The sequence below is a fragment of the Dysidea avara genome, chromosome 6 (assembly GCF_963678975.1).
Source record: "Dysidea avara chromosome 6, odDysAvar1.4, whole genome shotgun sequence".
Taxonomy (NCBI): domain Eukaryota; kingdom Metazoa; phylum Porifera; class Demospongiae; order Dictyoceratida; family Dysideidae; genus Dysidea; species Dysidea avara.
Window position 1 is genome coordinate 15,531,227 of NC_089277.1, and position 18,594 is coordinate 15,549,820.

Consider the following 18,594-nt stretch of genomic DNA (forward strand, 5'->3'; position numbering starts at 1 on the left):
TAACACAATGAAATTGCAAGTTTCATCACATTTTCATAGGACTTCCAATGAAAACTAGTCAAGTTACAGTTTTCATAAATGAAAATTTGACTTCAGAAGAGGGCGGGTACTTTTTTATTGAGTTTCTACTGTTAGGTTAAGATATATAGTCACGTTGCACATAAAGCATGTTGTATACAGAGAAATTGTAGCTATATAAGCTGGGTTCATTGAGACAGATATAGAGCCGGGGTGGCCCCATAGCATCTTAAGGCCACTCCAAATAAATGCTCTGTTTCCCATGCTGCTCCTATAGGTATATTTGCATGTAGGCAGGCAGTCAATTTCCATTGTTCCATTCAACCCATTATTTACCTGCTTACCGTATAAAAGTGTGCTCAAACTAGCTTGTTCCTTCATCTTTTAAGTTGCAAGAATAACAAAGTTGACTTTGTATAGCACATGCACTGACGTGAGGTGACACCCCTACAAGATTAATTTTACTGAGGCTGTATAGTACGCAAGAAAACCAGAAAATAATGGAAGAGTACAGAATAATGGAATACTGTTAGTGCTGACAGGGTGGTGGACAGGAAACAGATAATTTATTTGGGGCTAGCTACAACAGTCAGTAACTCTAATAGTACAGTCATTACACTACCACGTTACTACTGAATTTTAAGTTAGTTATGACTCAACAAAATGTTACCAGGTTAGGCAGCTCCATGAGTGGTAATCGAAAGGTTCCAGATTCAATGCCCAGGATGGCACTATTGTTTCTCTGAATAAGAAACTTAACTCCCTTTGCTCCAGCCACCCAGCTGTAAAACAGGGATAATATCATTCATCATATGATCATCTATACTCTAGAATGGTCACAGTTGACAGTGCTATAGTAGTGGCTTGATATGTGGAATTCATTATGGCGTCTCATTTTTGTGATGTTACCAGTAAGTAAAGTAATCCACCTATATATGTACCATTCCAGATTCACAATTGGTAATTTAACGGCAGTACACTGCATGTGAATACAGTACTTGGTTAGCACATTTCCATCTTCTGAGCTGTGCATTATTAAGCAAGTATTAGCTAGCATCATTCCAGCCATTTTCTTGGCCACCACCAATTTTTTTAACCCAAGCGTTCTGAAGCCACATCTATTTTGTGGGATTTATTTCCTATTAAATTCAGTTATGTAGGTTGGCTTTAGTGTTTGTTTATACTGAAAGCACAATGATGATTACTAAAACAGAGGCTTTAACTGTATTTTTGACTTTGTTATTAAATATTAAACACTCTATTAGAGTGTACGTTTTCTGTAACAATGCATAGATTGTTAAATTTCAAACGGTAGATTATAATAAATTTTTTATCATCAAGTAGAGCTTATTAAGTGAGGTGAACAGCCAAGATAATAGTGGTTCAGTGTAAGTTAAGGGTATGGGTGTTAGGAGTTGGAGGTCCCTGCTACAGTATGAACTCTGACATTTTTTAAAAACATTTTTGTATACACTTTATACCCTGCTGTGACCATTTCAACCCCATGCACTGTACACATGTTTGGTTTTTGCTCTGCAACTCTTTCCACTGAATTTTTTTCTAACCACCAAAAGGAACTGCTACAATTGCTAACGTATGTACAAACCAACTTTCAGTAAGCTGTAGCCATAATAAAAAGTTTGATCTTATTTTATGCTAATAGATATCCATAATACTGTCAAAGTTAATAATATGTTAATTCACCTATATACTGTTTTCATATGTACCAAATTTCAAGGTAATTGAGCCATTGTGTTAACAATTTCGTGAAGAAAACTTTGGGCTCTGTAGCTAACCTCCTAAGAAGAAAATGAAACTTTGGCCACCCATATCTCTGGAATGGCTGGAGCAAACTGGTTCAATCAAATTCAAATTTGGTGCATGGCTTACACTACCTGGTAGGCATCTATAATGCAACAATGGTGCACTTTAGAAAGGGACCATGGAGCTATATATGCATGTGTGAAATTAATACTGTTTATGTTCTTAACAGTATGCCACATGTGTGTGGTATGCCAGACATACAACACACTACTGTGTGTCTTAATATAATTTCAATAGATCTACCACCTTCTAGAACACTTTATGTGCGTTTGTTTGTGGAAGTCCTCTCAAAAATGTGCACTCTATGCCTCAAATTGCTGTTTAATTGTGTGAAATGACTGTTCTATTAGAGTATTTTGTCAACTGTTGCATGTTTTATTATTACACAAGGGGGAATTTTCAGGAGTATTAAGAAACTCCAGCCCTTTCAATTTATGCACTACTTGGAACTGAGACTTCAAGTTTTCCAGAAACTCATGGATTCACTACAAAACAAGCCTATATATAAAAAGCCCTCATTGATGTTTTGCACGTGGTAGCAACATCAGTTTCTGATACACACAATTGAGTGAAATGATTGAGATACTCTAATAGTCATGTAAAAATGATATTAACTACTCTAGCAGAACAGTCAGTTATTGCAATGGAAATCCCTACCCTTTACTTCATTTCAGGCACATTTTGCACACACAGGATCACATGCAACTCTTTGCACCTATAGTGTCACTATTAGCTATTATATAACACTTCTGTAATAAGCTGAGTTTCACTAAGAATTAGGATGAATATATACAGTTACTTTGCAAGGTATAAACTGTAAGTATACCAATTGAAAATTTAAATATTAATGAACTACTACGTTACAAATAATAAATCATTCACTTGTGTATAGTGATGATAGTACAACACCTTACAAATGTTTATTCCCTGGTCTAGTAGATGTGAAAATCTTACATACAATATTACATACAATATATCATATTATGTTTAGCAAGCATAGTATATACTAGTATTGTTTTCATTGTTTACTTCCAAAGGTGATATTGTAAGGTTGCAATATCTTATTAGCTAGCTGGATCTGTTTTAAGATCCAAAGTTTCTGCTCTTTAGTGTATGGATCAAAGCTTTTATCATGGCTTCGGTGAAATTGCTCAGTGGATGATCTAATAGTACACTGTAAATCTTCCTCTGCATATGAGACCTCTAAAAATTCCACTATTCTTTTCAATTCAATGTATAAGTTGGTGAGCAACTTTTCATACTGTATCACTAGTGTAGGGACCTTCTTTGAGCCTACCCATTTCTGTATGTGGTATCGCCATGATAATGGGACTGTTCTAACCTCTCTGGTCCACCTTGGGTTCTTGCTTCCTGTTGTAACAAAAATATAACATTCAATTTAACTTCTATTAGGTACACATGGATATATGTATTATAACTGCATACACAACTGCATGTGTACAGAATTATAGTCTTGGTACTTTTTGGTATGGGAAAGAAGTGCTCTCTGTGTAACTATTCATATGCCTGAAATTTTTGGCAAGAAAGATTGACAAAGTACGCTGTTTAGGTGTTTGAGATTGAGTTTGTACAGTAAATTCTCAATCACACTGTCTATACAAGCACACACCATAATACATGCACAAGCACACACCATATACATGCATGCACACACGCCCACACACACTCACATACGTATATACACACATGCGCACACATGTACTGCAACTACACGCACTACACACGCCGGCAGTCATGTGAAACTCAGCTATTGTCACCCAGTAGATCAGCGCTGGGATGCCTGCAGTGTGCACCACTCAGGTATACTCTTGAGTCTGCATGCACACACACAAATCCTCCTGGGGCAATACTAATAACTCACAGGAAGACTTTCCATGCAGGAGAGAGGTCGCAAAACCCAAAGTTCCACAATAACCCAACACCTCTAAGTAAGACATGAGCAATGTATGTAAGGTTTCTTGCTCAAGGAAATGACAGCATCAAACCTGGAACCCTTCAATATAATATACCAGACTGTTGCTCTAGCCACTGCACTTGCACACACACAAACACGCACACACACACAGATTAGCTGTGGAGTAGTTATTAATATATCTATTAACAAAGGATATTTGGTATTAACACCTTACAGTTTAATAAAAAGGTATGTTCATGAGATACAAAATGCATGGCTATAAGATTATTTAAATAATGGCCTTGCAATACTCATGATCAGTGTCAAAAGCAGTGAATCTTGCAAATCAACTTATAATTATTCAACCTTGATTGACCACATCACTTAACAAATCCTTACACACATGTACGCGTAATATATACGTATATGTTGATACAGTACTTGCAAATATATCACTTACTCTTAGTAGTCACTTACCAAAGTTTTCTTTTCTAGTTGTAGAAATATGTGCTGTGAGTGGATTCTGCAACACCGAATATTTCCTATTCCAGTCAGCAATGATAGAATCAAAAGGATTTCTAACAATATAAATAATTTTATTTGGTAATTTCCAATTTGGTGGAGGGAAATGTATCTTCATGACAATGACATTTTTAGTATAAACACCTTCACCAAACATACCCACACTAATATAGCTGGAATCACAATCTTTGTATGCACCAGTGTAAATTCCAGTAGTGGTCTCAATTAGTTCTCGCACCCATGAGTTACCTGAGCCTGGCCAGCTTAACAGAGCAACGATATTCCCAGTTTTCTGAAACGTCATATTTTTGCAAGTCTGAAAGTGTTTTGGAACAGTGATCTTCCCTTCATCATTGAATGACACAGTTCGCTTTAGCAATCGTACACCTGAACAAGCTAAAAATTGACGTTTTAAAATTGAAGATCCCAAGCTAGGTATTCCAAATATGTTCACAGTTTCTGTGATCTGAGATTCTGAAAGCTTACGTATAAAATCTAAATTCTTTGGATGGCTTTTAAGCTTTGTGATCAACTGACTGATGATAGGTCCAGCTGGTAAGGGCAGCTTCACTGATGTCTCAAAATCTGCAAAGGTTGTGATGAATGCTATACAAGTGAGTCCAACACACATAGCAGTGCAGTATATTATTCTATGGTAGAACAGTAGTGTCCATTTGATCATGATGTTTCAGTCACTGCTAGATCAGGAGTGGCTGGCTACACTGAGCTACTGACTCGGCACCTGCTCGGCTACCGAACAGCTTTCATCCATGAATACTAAAGCATGAAATTTATAATTAGCTATATATTTTGTAAATTGATTTATTCCACAGTCTCTATCCAGCTGCGTGTTTCAGTACGACCTCTTCGGCGTTGAAACTGAACACCGCGCGGCTGGGAGATCTCTTGACCTGCAGCTTTTTAGCGCTTAGCTACGTAGATAGCTGACTCTAGTCACTCATTCACAGCAGACAAAGATGGTGATGCAAACAGCACACTTAGCTACTTGTCTTTAACACCTAGCTATGAAGCTTGCATGTTCACGTGCCAAATTGGATCGAGACAAGTGTAAAGATTTTTTGCGGAATGCGCATGCGCACAAGACTATTAGATGTTTATACAGTAGTACACTGGATTTCAAGTCCGTTGTCCTATTTAAACTCGCGCATGCGTACGGCGCGAGCATTTTGACTGTGACTGAGAGCCATCTTGCACATAAATGAAACGCATGCGCGAGTTTAAATAGGACAACGGACTTGAAATCCAGTGTACTGCGGTTTTCCAAGTTCTTGCAATGCAAAGCGTCATGCGCTATACAAGCATGTGGTGCGCAGTTGTTCAACAGCGGATTTTCAGTGACGACTACCGACTCACAGGACTTTAGGCATGCCTACGCATACAACTCGACAGCCACAGAACATTACAGGTGTATTCAAAGAACTGCGCATACTGACACAATATTAGCGCATGACGCTTTGCATTGCAAGGACATGGAAAACCGCAGTACACTGGATTTCAAGTCCGTTGTCCTATTTAAACTCGCGCATGCGTACGGCGCGAACATTTGAATGACTGTGACTGACAGCCATCTTGCACATAAATGAAACGCATGCGCGAGTTCAAATAGGACAACGGACTTGAAATCCAGTGTACTTAACAGAATTTACCATGTGGCGTGACTGCTTCCATAGAATAAAAGTGAACAATTAGAGTTCTTAGAGCTATTTATGTATGCTAACACTGCATCTCCTATCACTGACAATTATGTGTTTATACTTGCAATGCTTTTGTTTGCTGCAACAGCTGTCAGGGTCTAAAATTAATATAGGCATTTATTTGAAAACCATGCAGAAATAAATAATTATAAGGTACAAGTTTTTTTGCTTGCCTGAGATTAATCATGTGTTTCATGGACTGTTTACCTCTAGGTTGACAAAAATCATTTTCAGTTCCAACTGACTGTTTTATTAGAGTATTTATGACTTCTCTATTAGAGTATATTGATCTTTGCAGGTGCTAATTAAAATCCTTCTGAAATAAGGCAAGGGAGGTCCATTTCTCTCCTCTTGCTACTACACTTATGACTGCTTGTGTTGTATAGCCTTATTTCCAGAAATCATGTAATTTACATTAATTATTATTGAGTTTGCCAACACATTGACTCGCCGCCATAAGATTAATTTGTCATGACCTAACCATGCTATATAAAGTACCATTGTACATGGAAGCCTGTTTGTTTATTGGCTGTATATATGTAATAAATTTCTTAATTTCTTACACAGTGCACTGTTCCAATAATCTGGTGACCAGGTCAACTTTCTTACTTAGCAATATATAGGGCCCTTGCTTTTTCTGATCCACATGAATGAGGTGCATAGTCAGACATGGAAAATTGTTGCAATAAGCAGCAGACGATACAGCTATAACTTGCTATAATCTGTTCAGGCGCCAGTTTTGATGAAGTCCAACGTTGTTTAATTGAGGATTTACATTCTCTCTGTGCGGATTACATAGTGTAAAATGAAACTAAATCTAGTGTGATGTGGTTCAAGCCAAAAGTACCTGTTACTGAACACATTCCAGCAGTGTATGTCGGTGATGCTTCCCTTAAGTTTATTTCTACTCTAAAGTATTTGGGAGTGTATTTGATAATTGGGATGGAAATCCCATATATCTGTAGCTTGTAAGAAGATTTCCTACTATGCTATATTAGAATAATACTCATTACAAGCATATGCCAAGTGTTGTGTGGGAGCTTTTGATTTGATTCATTGGTGTTGTCATGTTTGGGCTATGCCTCACCAGCGTGGGGTCCTACTATTTCCAAAAAGTCTCTAAATTGTCTTCAACATCAGCATAATTGGGCTGTACATATAGTAAAGAACTTAAGGAAATTTGATCATGTGTCTGCCCATTGCGTTGACCTTGGTTGGCTTCCTGTAGAACATTAAATTTTAATTCAGTACCGAACATTATTTGCTATGAACCAGGTTTGTCATGGAAACTTTAGACCCTCCTTTATACTGTTTGGCTTGATGTCCTTCAACATAATTTATGCTAATGTTGACAGATGTCGTCGATCATGAACACAAGCTTTTTTCACTATCAGGGAGCAAAGTGGTGGAATCAACTTACTCAACAAATCTTTTCAGAGCACAACTTTATGTTGTCCACTCTTATTATCACTGATTGTATTCTAATTAAGTTGTATGTATTAAGTATTACAGTGGAACCTCTCCTAACAAACTCCCTGAATTAAGGACACAATAGAAAAAGCCTCCATTATTAGGACAAAAATTTTGGTCCCAACAGATCTGGTTTACCTCTGAAAGAGGAAAACCTCTATACTACAGCAAAATATGAACAAAATTCTGGGTCCTAAAATGTCCGTAATAGAGAGGTTCCACTGTATTTGTTGTCGGTGAATTGTGAGTATTGTATATAGAACTGTTGTTATTGTACTTACTCTCACATGGAAGAACAGCCCTACCAAATGTGTTGAGTTTAAATTTTAAAAATCAATATACGTTATATCATTTATCATTTATAGCAAAATATTTCACTCCAAAAGTAATTTACTAAACACACAAAATATTCTTAACAATCAATCAACTGAACTTGCCCTAGTTCTACTGTAGTAAGACTGGAAGATAGAGCATTGGTGGCACTTCCTCCTTTAGCAAATCCTCCAATAACTATAATAGCATTGCTACTGACTGTTGCTATAGCTGTATAAGATCTAGCAGAGGAGAGGGATGCAACTTTCCTCCAGGATTTGCTAGAGTCTTCATACATCTTAATATCTGATGTTGGTGTACCATTTTCATCTTCTCCACCAACTACCACTGGTGGGGATGAGCTGGGGACTAGGGCTGTACCCCAGTGAGTGGCATTAGTCATTGTAATCCATTTGGTGGGTGTGTCACTTGTTTTTTGCTGGTCACCTGATCTTGTGATGTCATCAACAGGTATCTTGTAGGCAATATCATTATGTTTTAAGTTAGCACCCGTGTAACCCACTATGAGCAAGCTACCATTAATAGTGATGGGAATAAAGCTATTCATTGGCACAGGAAGGTTAATGGACACCAACTGCCAATGAGAATTCTCTATCCAGTTGAGCACTTCAATGTCATCTCGCACAGCCACTGTGTGGTCAACATGCTTGCGTCCTCCAGCAACAATAACATGCTCCAGGTGAGTAACCACCCCTGGTCTGTCCCTAGGTGAGAGAAGGTTAGGATAGTAAGATGTCCAAGCTTGACTAGTTTCATCAAATGTAGAAACTTTATTGGTCATCTTCTTTGTAGCAGACAGGTGACCACCAATGTAAGCTAACTTTCCACCAATGATGGTGAGGAAACCATTGACGTGACCTGAGGGAGGAAACCGATCCCAACGATCAGTATTGATGTCATAGACATATACTTGATGTATAGCATTGTAAACTGGACCATCTCCACCAGCAACATAGACTTTCTTGTCTTGTACTATGACATGTGCACCATACACTGGAGAAGGAAAACTGTTCAATTTAGTCCATTTAACAAAATACCTTTCACTGGTCAGTGTTGGAAATAATGGAGGTGCCTCCTGGGTGATCATAAATAGCATTAATAAAATGTGATGTTCACAACATTTGCAAGGGGGTATAAATGGTAAAATATTATTAACTCTTGATAACGTAAAGTATAGTAGTAGGAATCATGGAGGTTTGGGCTTTCTTGCCTAAAAAATATCACCGTCACTTTTCTTTCATGACAACATGGCAGTATTGGTTAGGCATGACCTAGCCCAGAAATGTCTTCAGACTTCAGAGCAACCCTAAACCTTCCACATGTTTCCATGAAATTTTACACATAAGTTTCTGCTGACTAACTGATTCCCCCATCCAAGCATAACTATGGACAGGCCATTTGCTCTGCCATCACAGTTTTTTTGCCGGACCATATCAACTTTGCCCAATCTGTCACAAGTAACTAGCTTAATGCTACACTAGATTCATGGCAGTGCATAAACAACTTTGTGACACAGTATTGTACTGTATAGCAAAAATCCTCCAAAATGATGTAAGCCCCATAATAAAAACCATCATAGAAACATCTTATGTGATGAAATTGCAAAAGAGGTTGCAGTTACTGATGCTCATAGCAGTAAAATGCTTATCCTTACAGAAGAACTTGTACTAAAATTAATTTTTAGAAAAGCCAATTTTTGGTCTACTTACTCACTTGACCACAGTCACAAAGCTAGCAACTAAATGTCGCATTGTATATACGACCACCATATTACACCACAATAACAAACTCACCAGTGGCATGTGCCTTTTGCAGTTTTGATGAGTGTCTGCCCTCTGTGATTGCCTATCTTTAATCATGCTGGTCATCATCTTCTTCATGCAAAGAAACCATATCAAGGCATTGATTTTAAAATTATTTAAAGCACACACACTGCTGTATGAGGTATTACTAACTAGTAGACACTATATTCATAGCAACACGTTAGAATCAGCCATGTCCTTTTATAATTATCTAGCAACATCTGTAATGACTGAGCTCCACAACACACCCCTTTACCGTACTTATTGCAATTGATATCAACCACACCTCTTACTGGTAGCATACTGTTAAAAGGAGGCATGGAAAGACCATGCCCCTCAAAGTGTAGGCTAGTTGTTTGAGGCCCACTCGAGATAACCTAATAAAGCAGTCACCCTACAACAGCCATGGTCAATATCCAACAGAACGGTCACCATAGCAAACAAAAATAAATAGTGTATTATTATTGTTTAAAAAATAAAGTAGGGGTTCCAAGTGAAAACTAGTGGAACAAGGGATATGAATGATGGTATTACAACATAGCTCATATAAGTACTTTAGCATTGACTGAACAAAATAATTGTTATGACATGTTAATGTAAACACAGGGCTGTGTTGCAACACCATCATTCATATCTCTTGTTTGTATCCCTACTTCACTATTACACTATAATAGTACACATACCACACTGTTAACTACAACTAAGTTCGCTAGCTTTTTATCACTTGGATCCCTTAAAATTAATACTATATCATTAAATACAATAGTACTTAATAAGTAGGGATCGGTAAGAAATCATACGGGTTCATAATTTTCACACTGTAAAAAACAACTTACAATAAATTTTACCTTAAAAAACCACCTGGAATGCACTTAGTACTGATGTAATGATCAGTTTCAAAGAAGCAAGAAAAAAAACTACAACAAAAAGCACTACACGGAAAACAAAGAGACAATAGCTGACAAAATATCAAGAAGAGTTAGAGAAGAGTCATGCTGACAGTGCAGCACAGAGCCGTGAAAGTTCCATGAAGGATCCAGAGAAGAGTCATGCTGACAGTGCTGCATGATCTAAGAAAAGGACAAGTTGCACTACTAAAAGTGACATAAGCGGATATGAGAAGAAATCATTCATGCTGTATATTAAAGTACAGAAAGCCAAAGGGAAAATAGAGGACAACAGATATAAATGTACTTTACAGTTATAAACTGTACTCTGGGGATTTGTGGCAAATAAGTTTGAATTTTTGTGCAAAGGTCGAGATAACTGTAATAGAGCAGTCACTTCCTTAATAGAACCGTCACAATTCTTTTTTGTGCATTATAGAGTTTGTTTGCAATTTTATGAAGGTAATCTTTGAAGCCACCTAGCAACTCCGAGATTGAAAAGAATGTTGACAAAGTTTTTGATGAACTCTAGGAAATTGATAGAGAGAAGACAGTGGAAAAGTTTCAGAAAAGTTTTGAAATCTGGCAAAGGAGATGCCCATATCTAACAGATGAAGATAAGCTTGTCGCAATCGTGACTGCCTATTGTTGAAAATGAGTACTCACTGGATGAAATCTTGATTGTGGTTGACAATGATGGCAGGTGTTATTTAAAAATGCAGAAGACAAAAAGCCATCTAATACATGGAAATGTGATGCAGGACAGTTGGCAGTGAGGAGACAAATCATCATTGATTTGAAAATTGAATTCAATGATGATTCAATAGAAAACATCAGATATATTTTACAAATCTTGGATGATGGTTCTTGTACATATTCTCTGATCTACTTGTTGACTGATGAATCATCTGACCTTAATCTACTTGAGGAAAAGAAGGGTCACCCCCTTCCTGTTCATCTGGTTGTTGTACTAGCTGCATGGTTACATAAACTTAGAGCTACTGCAGTACACTATCCCATTTTGAGAACAGAGAACTCAGTTAAATAACATTTATCATGCTAGGAGGAGTCACAATGGTATAAGGGATATAGTCTGGCCTTTCTGAAGGTTCCATGAGCTTTCTTAAAAACATTTTGAAGGTACAAGAACTTTCAGAGTTGTTAGATGATGAAGAATCGGCAACTACAAGAGTAGAATCTTCGTCCAACTCTGAGTCACATTTATGAGGACTATACCCATCCTAGTAAGGGCCTGATGGTGGCAGAGTTGCTTACAATGATGGCTACAGCAGCGTCTTGCAAGAAGTAGAATGGAGTATGGGGTACAGATTTTGAATGTGTGTTCTTGCACATATGCTAGGCACTCCAATCTATTCCTATCAAGGAGACACCAACTACTGGCTGTATTGCTTTCCTCAAGCCATTGAGAGTATACCAGAAAATGTCAATGTGTAGTCGTTGTATATTCACCTGAGTAGAAATCATTTTCAGGTTGTGACTGCTGTGAGAAGAAAGCCAGCATCTTAAAAACTATCGCAGCACACAAAGAGAAAATGGGTGCATGTGATACAAAAGAAATAAATTTTTTTTAAATATACTGTTCAATTATTAACCATGCCATTTCAGATATTTCATTACATAATTTAACAACACAATATTTCATAATTTTAAAAATCCAATATTCCAAATGATTGGGAGGCCATGAGCTCATATCTAACTAGCTAGACATAAAAATAAACAAACTAGTTATTAAAAAATAAAGGAAGTAGAGATCAATGTAATGCACATGCTAAAGTAAGAAAAGCAAGGAAACAAGATCAAAAATGTTACAGCTGATGATCCCCAGTAAGGAAACAAGTCGAACAAGACTAGAAGGCTACTTGAAGAAGATTAGAAGGAGATTAGAAGGCTACTTGCGAAAATGGAACACACTGTAATGCCTACTGTTGGCTAATTTGATATATCACTTCAACATGTTAGCCAAACGTAAGCACTCAAGTAGCCTTCTAATCTTGTTCAACTTGTTTCCATACTTTCTGTTGCATAGATCATTTGCTTTCCATTCAACTGTAACATCTTTGATCTTGTTTTAGACCTCAGTCAAATATGCTCAAATTTTTGCCCAAAATGCTCTCAGGAATTTCCAAAAATTTCACCTATTATGCTCTTCAGTGTTCCCATTATGCTTGCATTATTACTATTATTTTTATTATTATTATTAAAGCTTTACAGTGGCCTGCACTAAAGGTCTGACAGCAACATGTGCTGCAGCCTTTGGATTAACCTAACCTAACACACTGGAACTGGAGACTTAAAGATTCTAGCAGTGCTCCCGATAACAGTCAGACAACGGACAAATTCCAGACAAATTAGCCAAAATAGTGTATCAGGACATAATGTCCTATTAAAGGAGCCCAATGTTTAACTGTTTACTTTACCAATAATAACTGTCACTTGGTTGCTAGGAGATAAAACATTCAAGCCAACCAAGGGAGTGACCACAAATACACCAATGCCAACCCCTTTGCTGTACAGAAACCTCATAAAAGCACTTGAGTAGTCTAACAAAGTGACTGCCAGAGTGCCTTACATCAGAGAATGTCTGCTACAGTCAGTGTTATATGTAGGTGACTATACGTAGTGTCAATGCAATGTATAAGTATGTTCGGACAAGTTTGGTTTTGTCAGGACATTTTGTCCTGGTGCTTAAGAATTCTTATTGGGAGCACTGGCTTCTACATTTCTTATAATCAGTGAATGTTCTAAAGTATTTTACTACAATGTGACTGTTCTGTTAGAGAGTATCGATCTAAGTACATTTGAGTGCTCTATTGCAGTTTGTAGTTTCCACTGACTGGTCTATTAGGCAGTATCAATCTATTTTCATGGAATTAAGCCCCATAGTTTGAAATATCCACCCAATATGCTAACATTATGCTGGCATTGCACTCCAGCCTATTTTAAGCTTTTTATTATGCTGGCATATTTGACACAGGTCTACCTTGTTTTCTTAGCATGTGCATTACACTGATGATTGATTCCTACTTCAAGTTTTAATTTTTACTAACTATTAGAGTAGTGGAAACTAGTAAAACCCACCCATGACTGCACATGATGTTTTGCAGTGAAGTACAATGTACTACTGGCACTGTTAGTAACTCACAATTTTCAATTTTGATGTCTTTGCTGTTGGTCCTCCTGATGAAGTTTTGTTGTTAAGTTGACTGGCTACTTGTTGTGTTGGCATACTCCTTGTGGAGATCTATATCATACATTATTTGGCATAGTAGAAAACATGTAGCTAATACTCACCAGCTCTTGTTTCAAATGATCATTCTCAAGTTTCAGTCGGTTGATTTGTATAGCAATCTGCCTTTTCTGCCGCTCATTTTCTGTCCTTAATTGACCAATTTTAGTCTTCTGTTGTTCTACTTTACTTTTCAGCTGATCCGCTTGTTGGTGTAGAGTGATAACATCTTGTGGCGACTCCTTCATGTAAACATCCTTGCTCACTTGGATCCTCTCACAGACAGCTGTTATGGTCGGCCTCACAGCAGGATCATCATCCAGACACTCCTCAACCAGTGGCCTCAATACTTCAGCCTTTCCTCTCATTTTGTCCAGGTACTGCTGACGCCGCTCAACTTCCAACAAAGCCACCTTTCTTCTGGTCTTGAGGTCAAAATGAACTTGTTCAGATGGACTAGGCCACTGTTGGTTAAATGTGTGGAGGACTATTCCAGCAAAGGAAAACACATCCATGGGAGGGCCATACTCTGGCTGTTTTGTTAGTGCTTCAGGTGGCATAAAGTCAGCTGTTCCTGGAGCTTTAGTCATTGTCTTTTTGCTGTCAGCCTTTATCACCTTGGCCACTCCAAGATCACTGATCTTTGCCACATGATGTGCCGTCAATAACACATTATTGGGGGAGAGGTCTCGATGGACGATGGGAGGGTCATGATTGTGAAGGTAGCACAGACCAAGGGAGACATCATGGACAATTGAAAATTTTATATGGACAGGAATCTTCTCATGTTTATCCACCACTGAGGTTAAGCTATTCGCCATCATCTCCATAACCATTACTGGTAGCCGCATTCTTCCCTGTACACCGACCGCCCCCGCAGAAGGATAATAAACACCTAGAAACTGTACGACGTTTGGATGACGTAATGTACTGCATTGACGACACTCCCTCATAAATGATTCCACTGTTCGTCTCATTTCCACTTCTCGCACCTCTTCGACCAGAATGGAGTGGATCTCTTTGGCGGCACATATTGTTCCGCAATATTTGACGGCGTAAACTCTCCCGTAAGCCCCGCGCCCCAATTCCCCGTGATCTAGTTTAGTGACTTCCTTCAGAACAAGTTCTCCAAGATCATCACCTGAAGCCATTTTTAATTATCAGAACTGATGTAGCCGATTGCCTGGAGGTTGAACATATAAATCAACTGGGAACGTGACTTAGCTAAATACAATTAGGCATCTCACAAATCTAATAAACCATCCCAGGGCGGAACTATAGGGGTTTCTGTGTATGGTTGTGGCTCTGCGAGACAAATAAAAGCACTTTGAGTGCGCATGCGTACAAGAGTCGCGAAACTTTAACTTTAATATAATGTAGCTACACTGTAGCACCAGTATTATACCCACCGGACACCGGACTGACCAATTGCACTGCCGGGAGAGGTAGCTACTATAGTAGCTAGCTATACTGCTATAATATTAACCTTCGGATACCTTCCTGGTAGCGGCTAGCACTGTTAACTGGTTGTAATATTATTTGTTAGCCAACTAACCTGCAAGGAGGCTAACAATAAGGCCACTCCAAATAAATTCTCTGTTTCCCGTCCACCGCCCGCATCTGGTTACCACCAGCTCTAAATATTTCATTATTCCGTATTCTTCCATTATTTTCCGGTTATTCTTGCATAGTGATAAGCTCAGTAAAAGCTATCTTGAAACAGTGTCAGCAGTGCTATCAAGTCAGCACGAACTTTACGTTTGAGTTATTTTTGCAACTTACAAAGGAAGGAACAAGCTTAAGCATGTTTTATGCAGCCTTTTTGGCTGTGCCAGGCAAATAATGGCTTGAAAAGCTTATAATGAAATAATGGAAATGGACCGCCCGCACCCGCATGAAAATATGCCTGAGTCCAGGACGGGAAACAGAGAATTTATTTGGAGTGGCCTAAGCCTGTGATGCAAACCTGTAACTGATTATTGAAAAGTCTTAAGCTGTCTTCAAAGGAAAATCGTTTTTCTACAATTGCTTAGCTACTCTGTAGTGATATATTAGTTTTTTTCATTTTGCAATTTACCTTGCCATGCCCACAGTGTGGTTCTCTAAGGGTCTTCACTTTGTGGTCACGTGCTGCCCGAGGATTCACATGCCTTTTGTTTTGTTTTCGTTTGGTTTTGTACATCTTTTTATCACTATTAATGACGGTTCTCTCTCTAAGTGACTATATGTAGGATCTATAGACAATTACCCTTGCAGGACAGAGGACTCAGTAGTTGTATACAAATGTTTACTTGGCACTGCTCCTGACTTCAAACGTGACACACATGTTGAGTCATGAATCAACTTCTTTGGATGATAACTCACAGAATGCAAGCATCAAAGAATTTCAGTTTTTTTAGTTGTCTGATGCTTGGAAAATAGCTAGCTATATAACGTAAACAGAAAATTACAGCATGCATATATATACCATTAAGATTTTAGGCACGTGCAAAAATAAAGAATTCAAACTGCAATTGTGTCTATTATATTATATATTCAGTATACAACTATTGAATTTTGTGGAAATTTCTTATAGCTATATATAAATTATATAGCTCCATTTTCAATACAGTTTGCAGGCTGGCAGCCACATTTCCTACATGCATTGATACTTAGTGATAAATATACTAGTTGGTGTAGTTACACATGTTGCCTTGCATGCACTGTACAAAGTCCACATAACAGATTTGCAGCCAGATCAACGGCTATTAAAATTCAGATGAATATCCCAGCTCACATGCACAAGCTCTGCAACCAATTTACAGATGTTGGAAGTAATGCAGAATTTTGTTCATCCTGTATAAACAGAGGATACCTACAGACAAATTTATAGCTATATTACACAATGATAATATATATTCTATGACTGCTTTGATATATCACTGGCCAGCTTGTATCCAAGTGAAAGACTTGTGAGCAATTTTGATGTATATATAATATAGCTTTGTATGCAGCTTGCATATAAAAATGTTAGCAATAATTTAACATCTCACTGGAGTGTATAGTAGTATTGCCCAGGCAATTACTTAAACATAAAATTCATTAAAGTATGGCTTCACTGGAATATCCATGATGCTGTAATAAGAAAATTCTATGGCATGGTACGTATATAGTTCAAATTAGAGCTGTGTGATAATGGTAAAACCTATAGCTATACTGTGCATGTAATCTTGATTAGTGACAACCCATTTTATCTTGATAATCGATATTATCTCAAAAATGATGTGACTAATAGGACTGTTCTGTAAACACAGTATTTGACACTGATAAAGTCATGTAGTGGTTGTTAAGCCAGAAATTTTATCACTTCCCCAACTAGTTTGACACCTTTCCACAAGTTTTCTATCTGACTGTAGTTGATTTAAATTATCAGCATTTACTATTATCTTGATAAACAAATTTGTTATTTTATTCACGATAGCTGATTTGGGTATCTATAGATAATCTTTTAATCTAAATTATCTCCCAGTCCTAAATTCCATGACCTGAAACAGAGAAAGTCACTCCTTCACTTTGGACCGGAGAGACTTGCATTACAGGTTCATCCTTATTTGGTTTCCTACCAACATAGTTTTTGCTAGCTATACATGCACTTTTTGACTTTAAGATAATATTTAGTTTTAGATGAACAAATGCAACTTCATTTACAACATGCAATTTTATTGCATCGGTAACCTCTATATAAGCACACTTTAGAGATAAAGATTTCCCTATAAGGATCTATTACAGCAAGCCATCTATATATATTCTCACATCTATGTCATGACAGTATATTCATTGTAAAACCACCGTACAATAGTATTTTGTCCTGAAATATTTTCTGCTTGTGCCTAAATGGTGTAGCAAAATTATAAAAGTTGCAAACAATTAACAGAATGCATCTAGTAAAATTGTACACATCAATTTACCAATTTTGCAACTTTAATTACATTGTATATCTAATTAGATTTTTCGATGACCATCCCATTGATATCACTAGTGCCTCATTGATACCACTACTCCACGATTATATGCAGAGAAGTGCTGTTAATAATTTTGTGATGATAGTTGCAAGTATATACAGTACGAGATAATTATGAGGTTTCACAGAAAGGGTGTAATTGTATGGGTTAAAGAAATTTGTAAATATTTGGGAAACCAATTAAGCATTAGCCCTATGATATCCTCTCCAGCAATTTGATACCAACTCTCCAACCATATAATTACACATTACATATGTAACAAATGTATGTAGCAAATGGCTAGTTAGAAGTTTTACATTTGAGTAGGGAAAAAGCAACGAAACAAGTGAGGTCATCTGCACCTGCTCCCTACTTCAGTCATGGTTATTCACAGGGTGAAGTACGTAGAGTCAGTTAGCATAGCTGTAGGTGTAGATGACCTACCCTTGGACCCATTACTTTTTTATCTGTGATCCCTATACTCAAATGTATAAAATTTCTTATTGTCCTTAAACTTGCAAACTAACATCTGTTGACAATTGAAAACCTGTACAACTGAGCAAGAGATGACTATTTATGATGAATAAACATTCAAATTGTGAATTTAGATATTTTGCATATACTGTATATAAACTAGATAGGCAACTGTTATAATCACAATAAGTCACACTGAATCATCCGCAGAATACAAATTATATTGATGGGATAGATTCTAAAAGTTTAGTTTGACCATGTATGTCCCAACAGTTCTTCTGGCAACCTGACTCAGTATTCTATCATACTGTATCCACATGCATAATACATCCTGACCACCTGGCAGACTCCTGTAAGCGTTTGAGCGTTAATCGGATGGCTGCCCAGGTCCAGTCATGGATATTTTC

General features: G+C 37.5%; 1 protein-coding gene across 2 annotated transcripts; it reads right to left on the reverse strand.

The window, feature by feature from the left end:
• Nucleotides 1-7,811: 7,811 nt before the first annotated feature.
• LOC136258204 (uncharacterized) lies at nucleotides 7,812-14,891 on the reverse strand. 2 transcript variants are annotated; one of them, XM_066051533.1, is made up of 4 exons: nucleotides 13,799-14,891; nucleotides 13,650-13,748; nucleotides 9,591-9,668; nucleotides 7,812-8,872 (listed from the first exon to the last, which is right to left on the reverse strand). In XM_066051533.1, exons 1-4 carry the CDS (start codon nucleotides 14,882-14,884, stop codon nucleotides 7,877-7,879), a joined length of 2,259 nt encoding a protein of 752 aa, XP_065907605.1. In that variant the 5' UTR covers nucleotides 14,885-14,891; the 3' UTR covers nucleotides 7,812-7,876. The 2 variants fall into 2 exon arrangements, with proteins under 2 accessions (XP_065907605.1, XP_065907606.1); XM_066051534.1 differs by lacking the exon at nucleotides 9,591-9,668.
• Nucleotides 14,892-18,594: the final 3,703 nt, after the last annotated feature.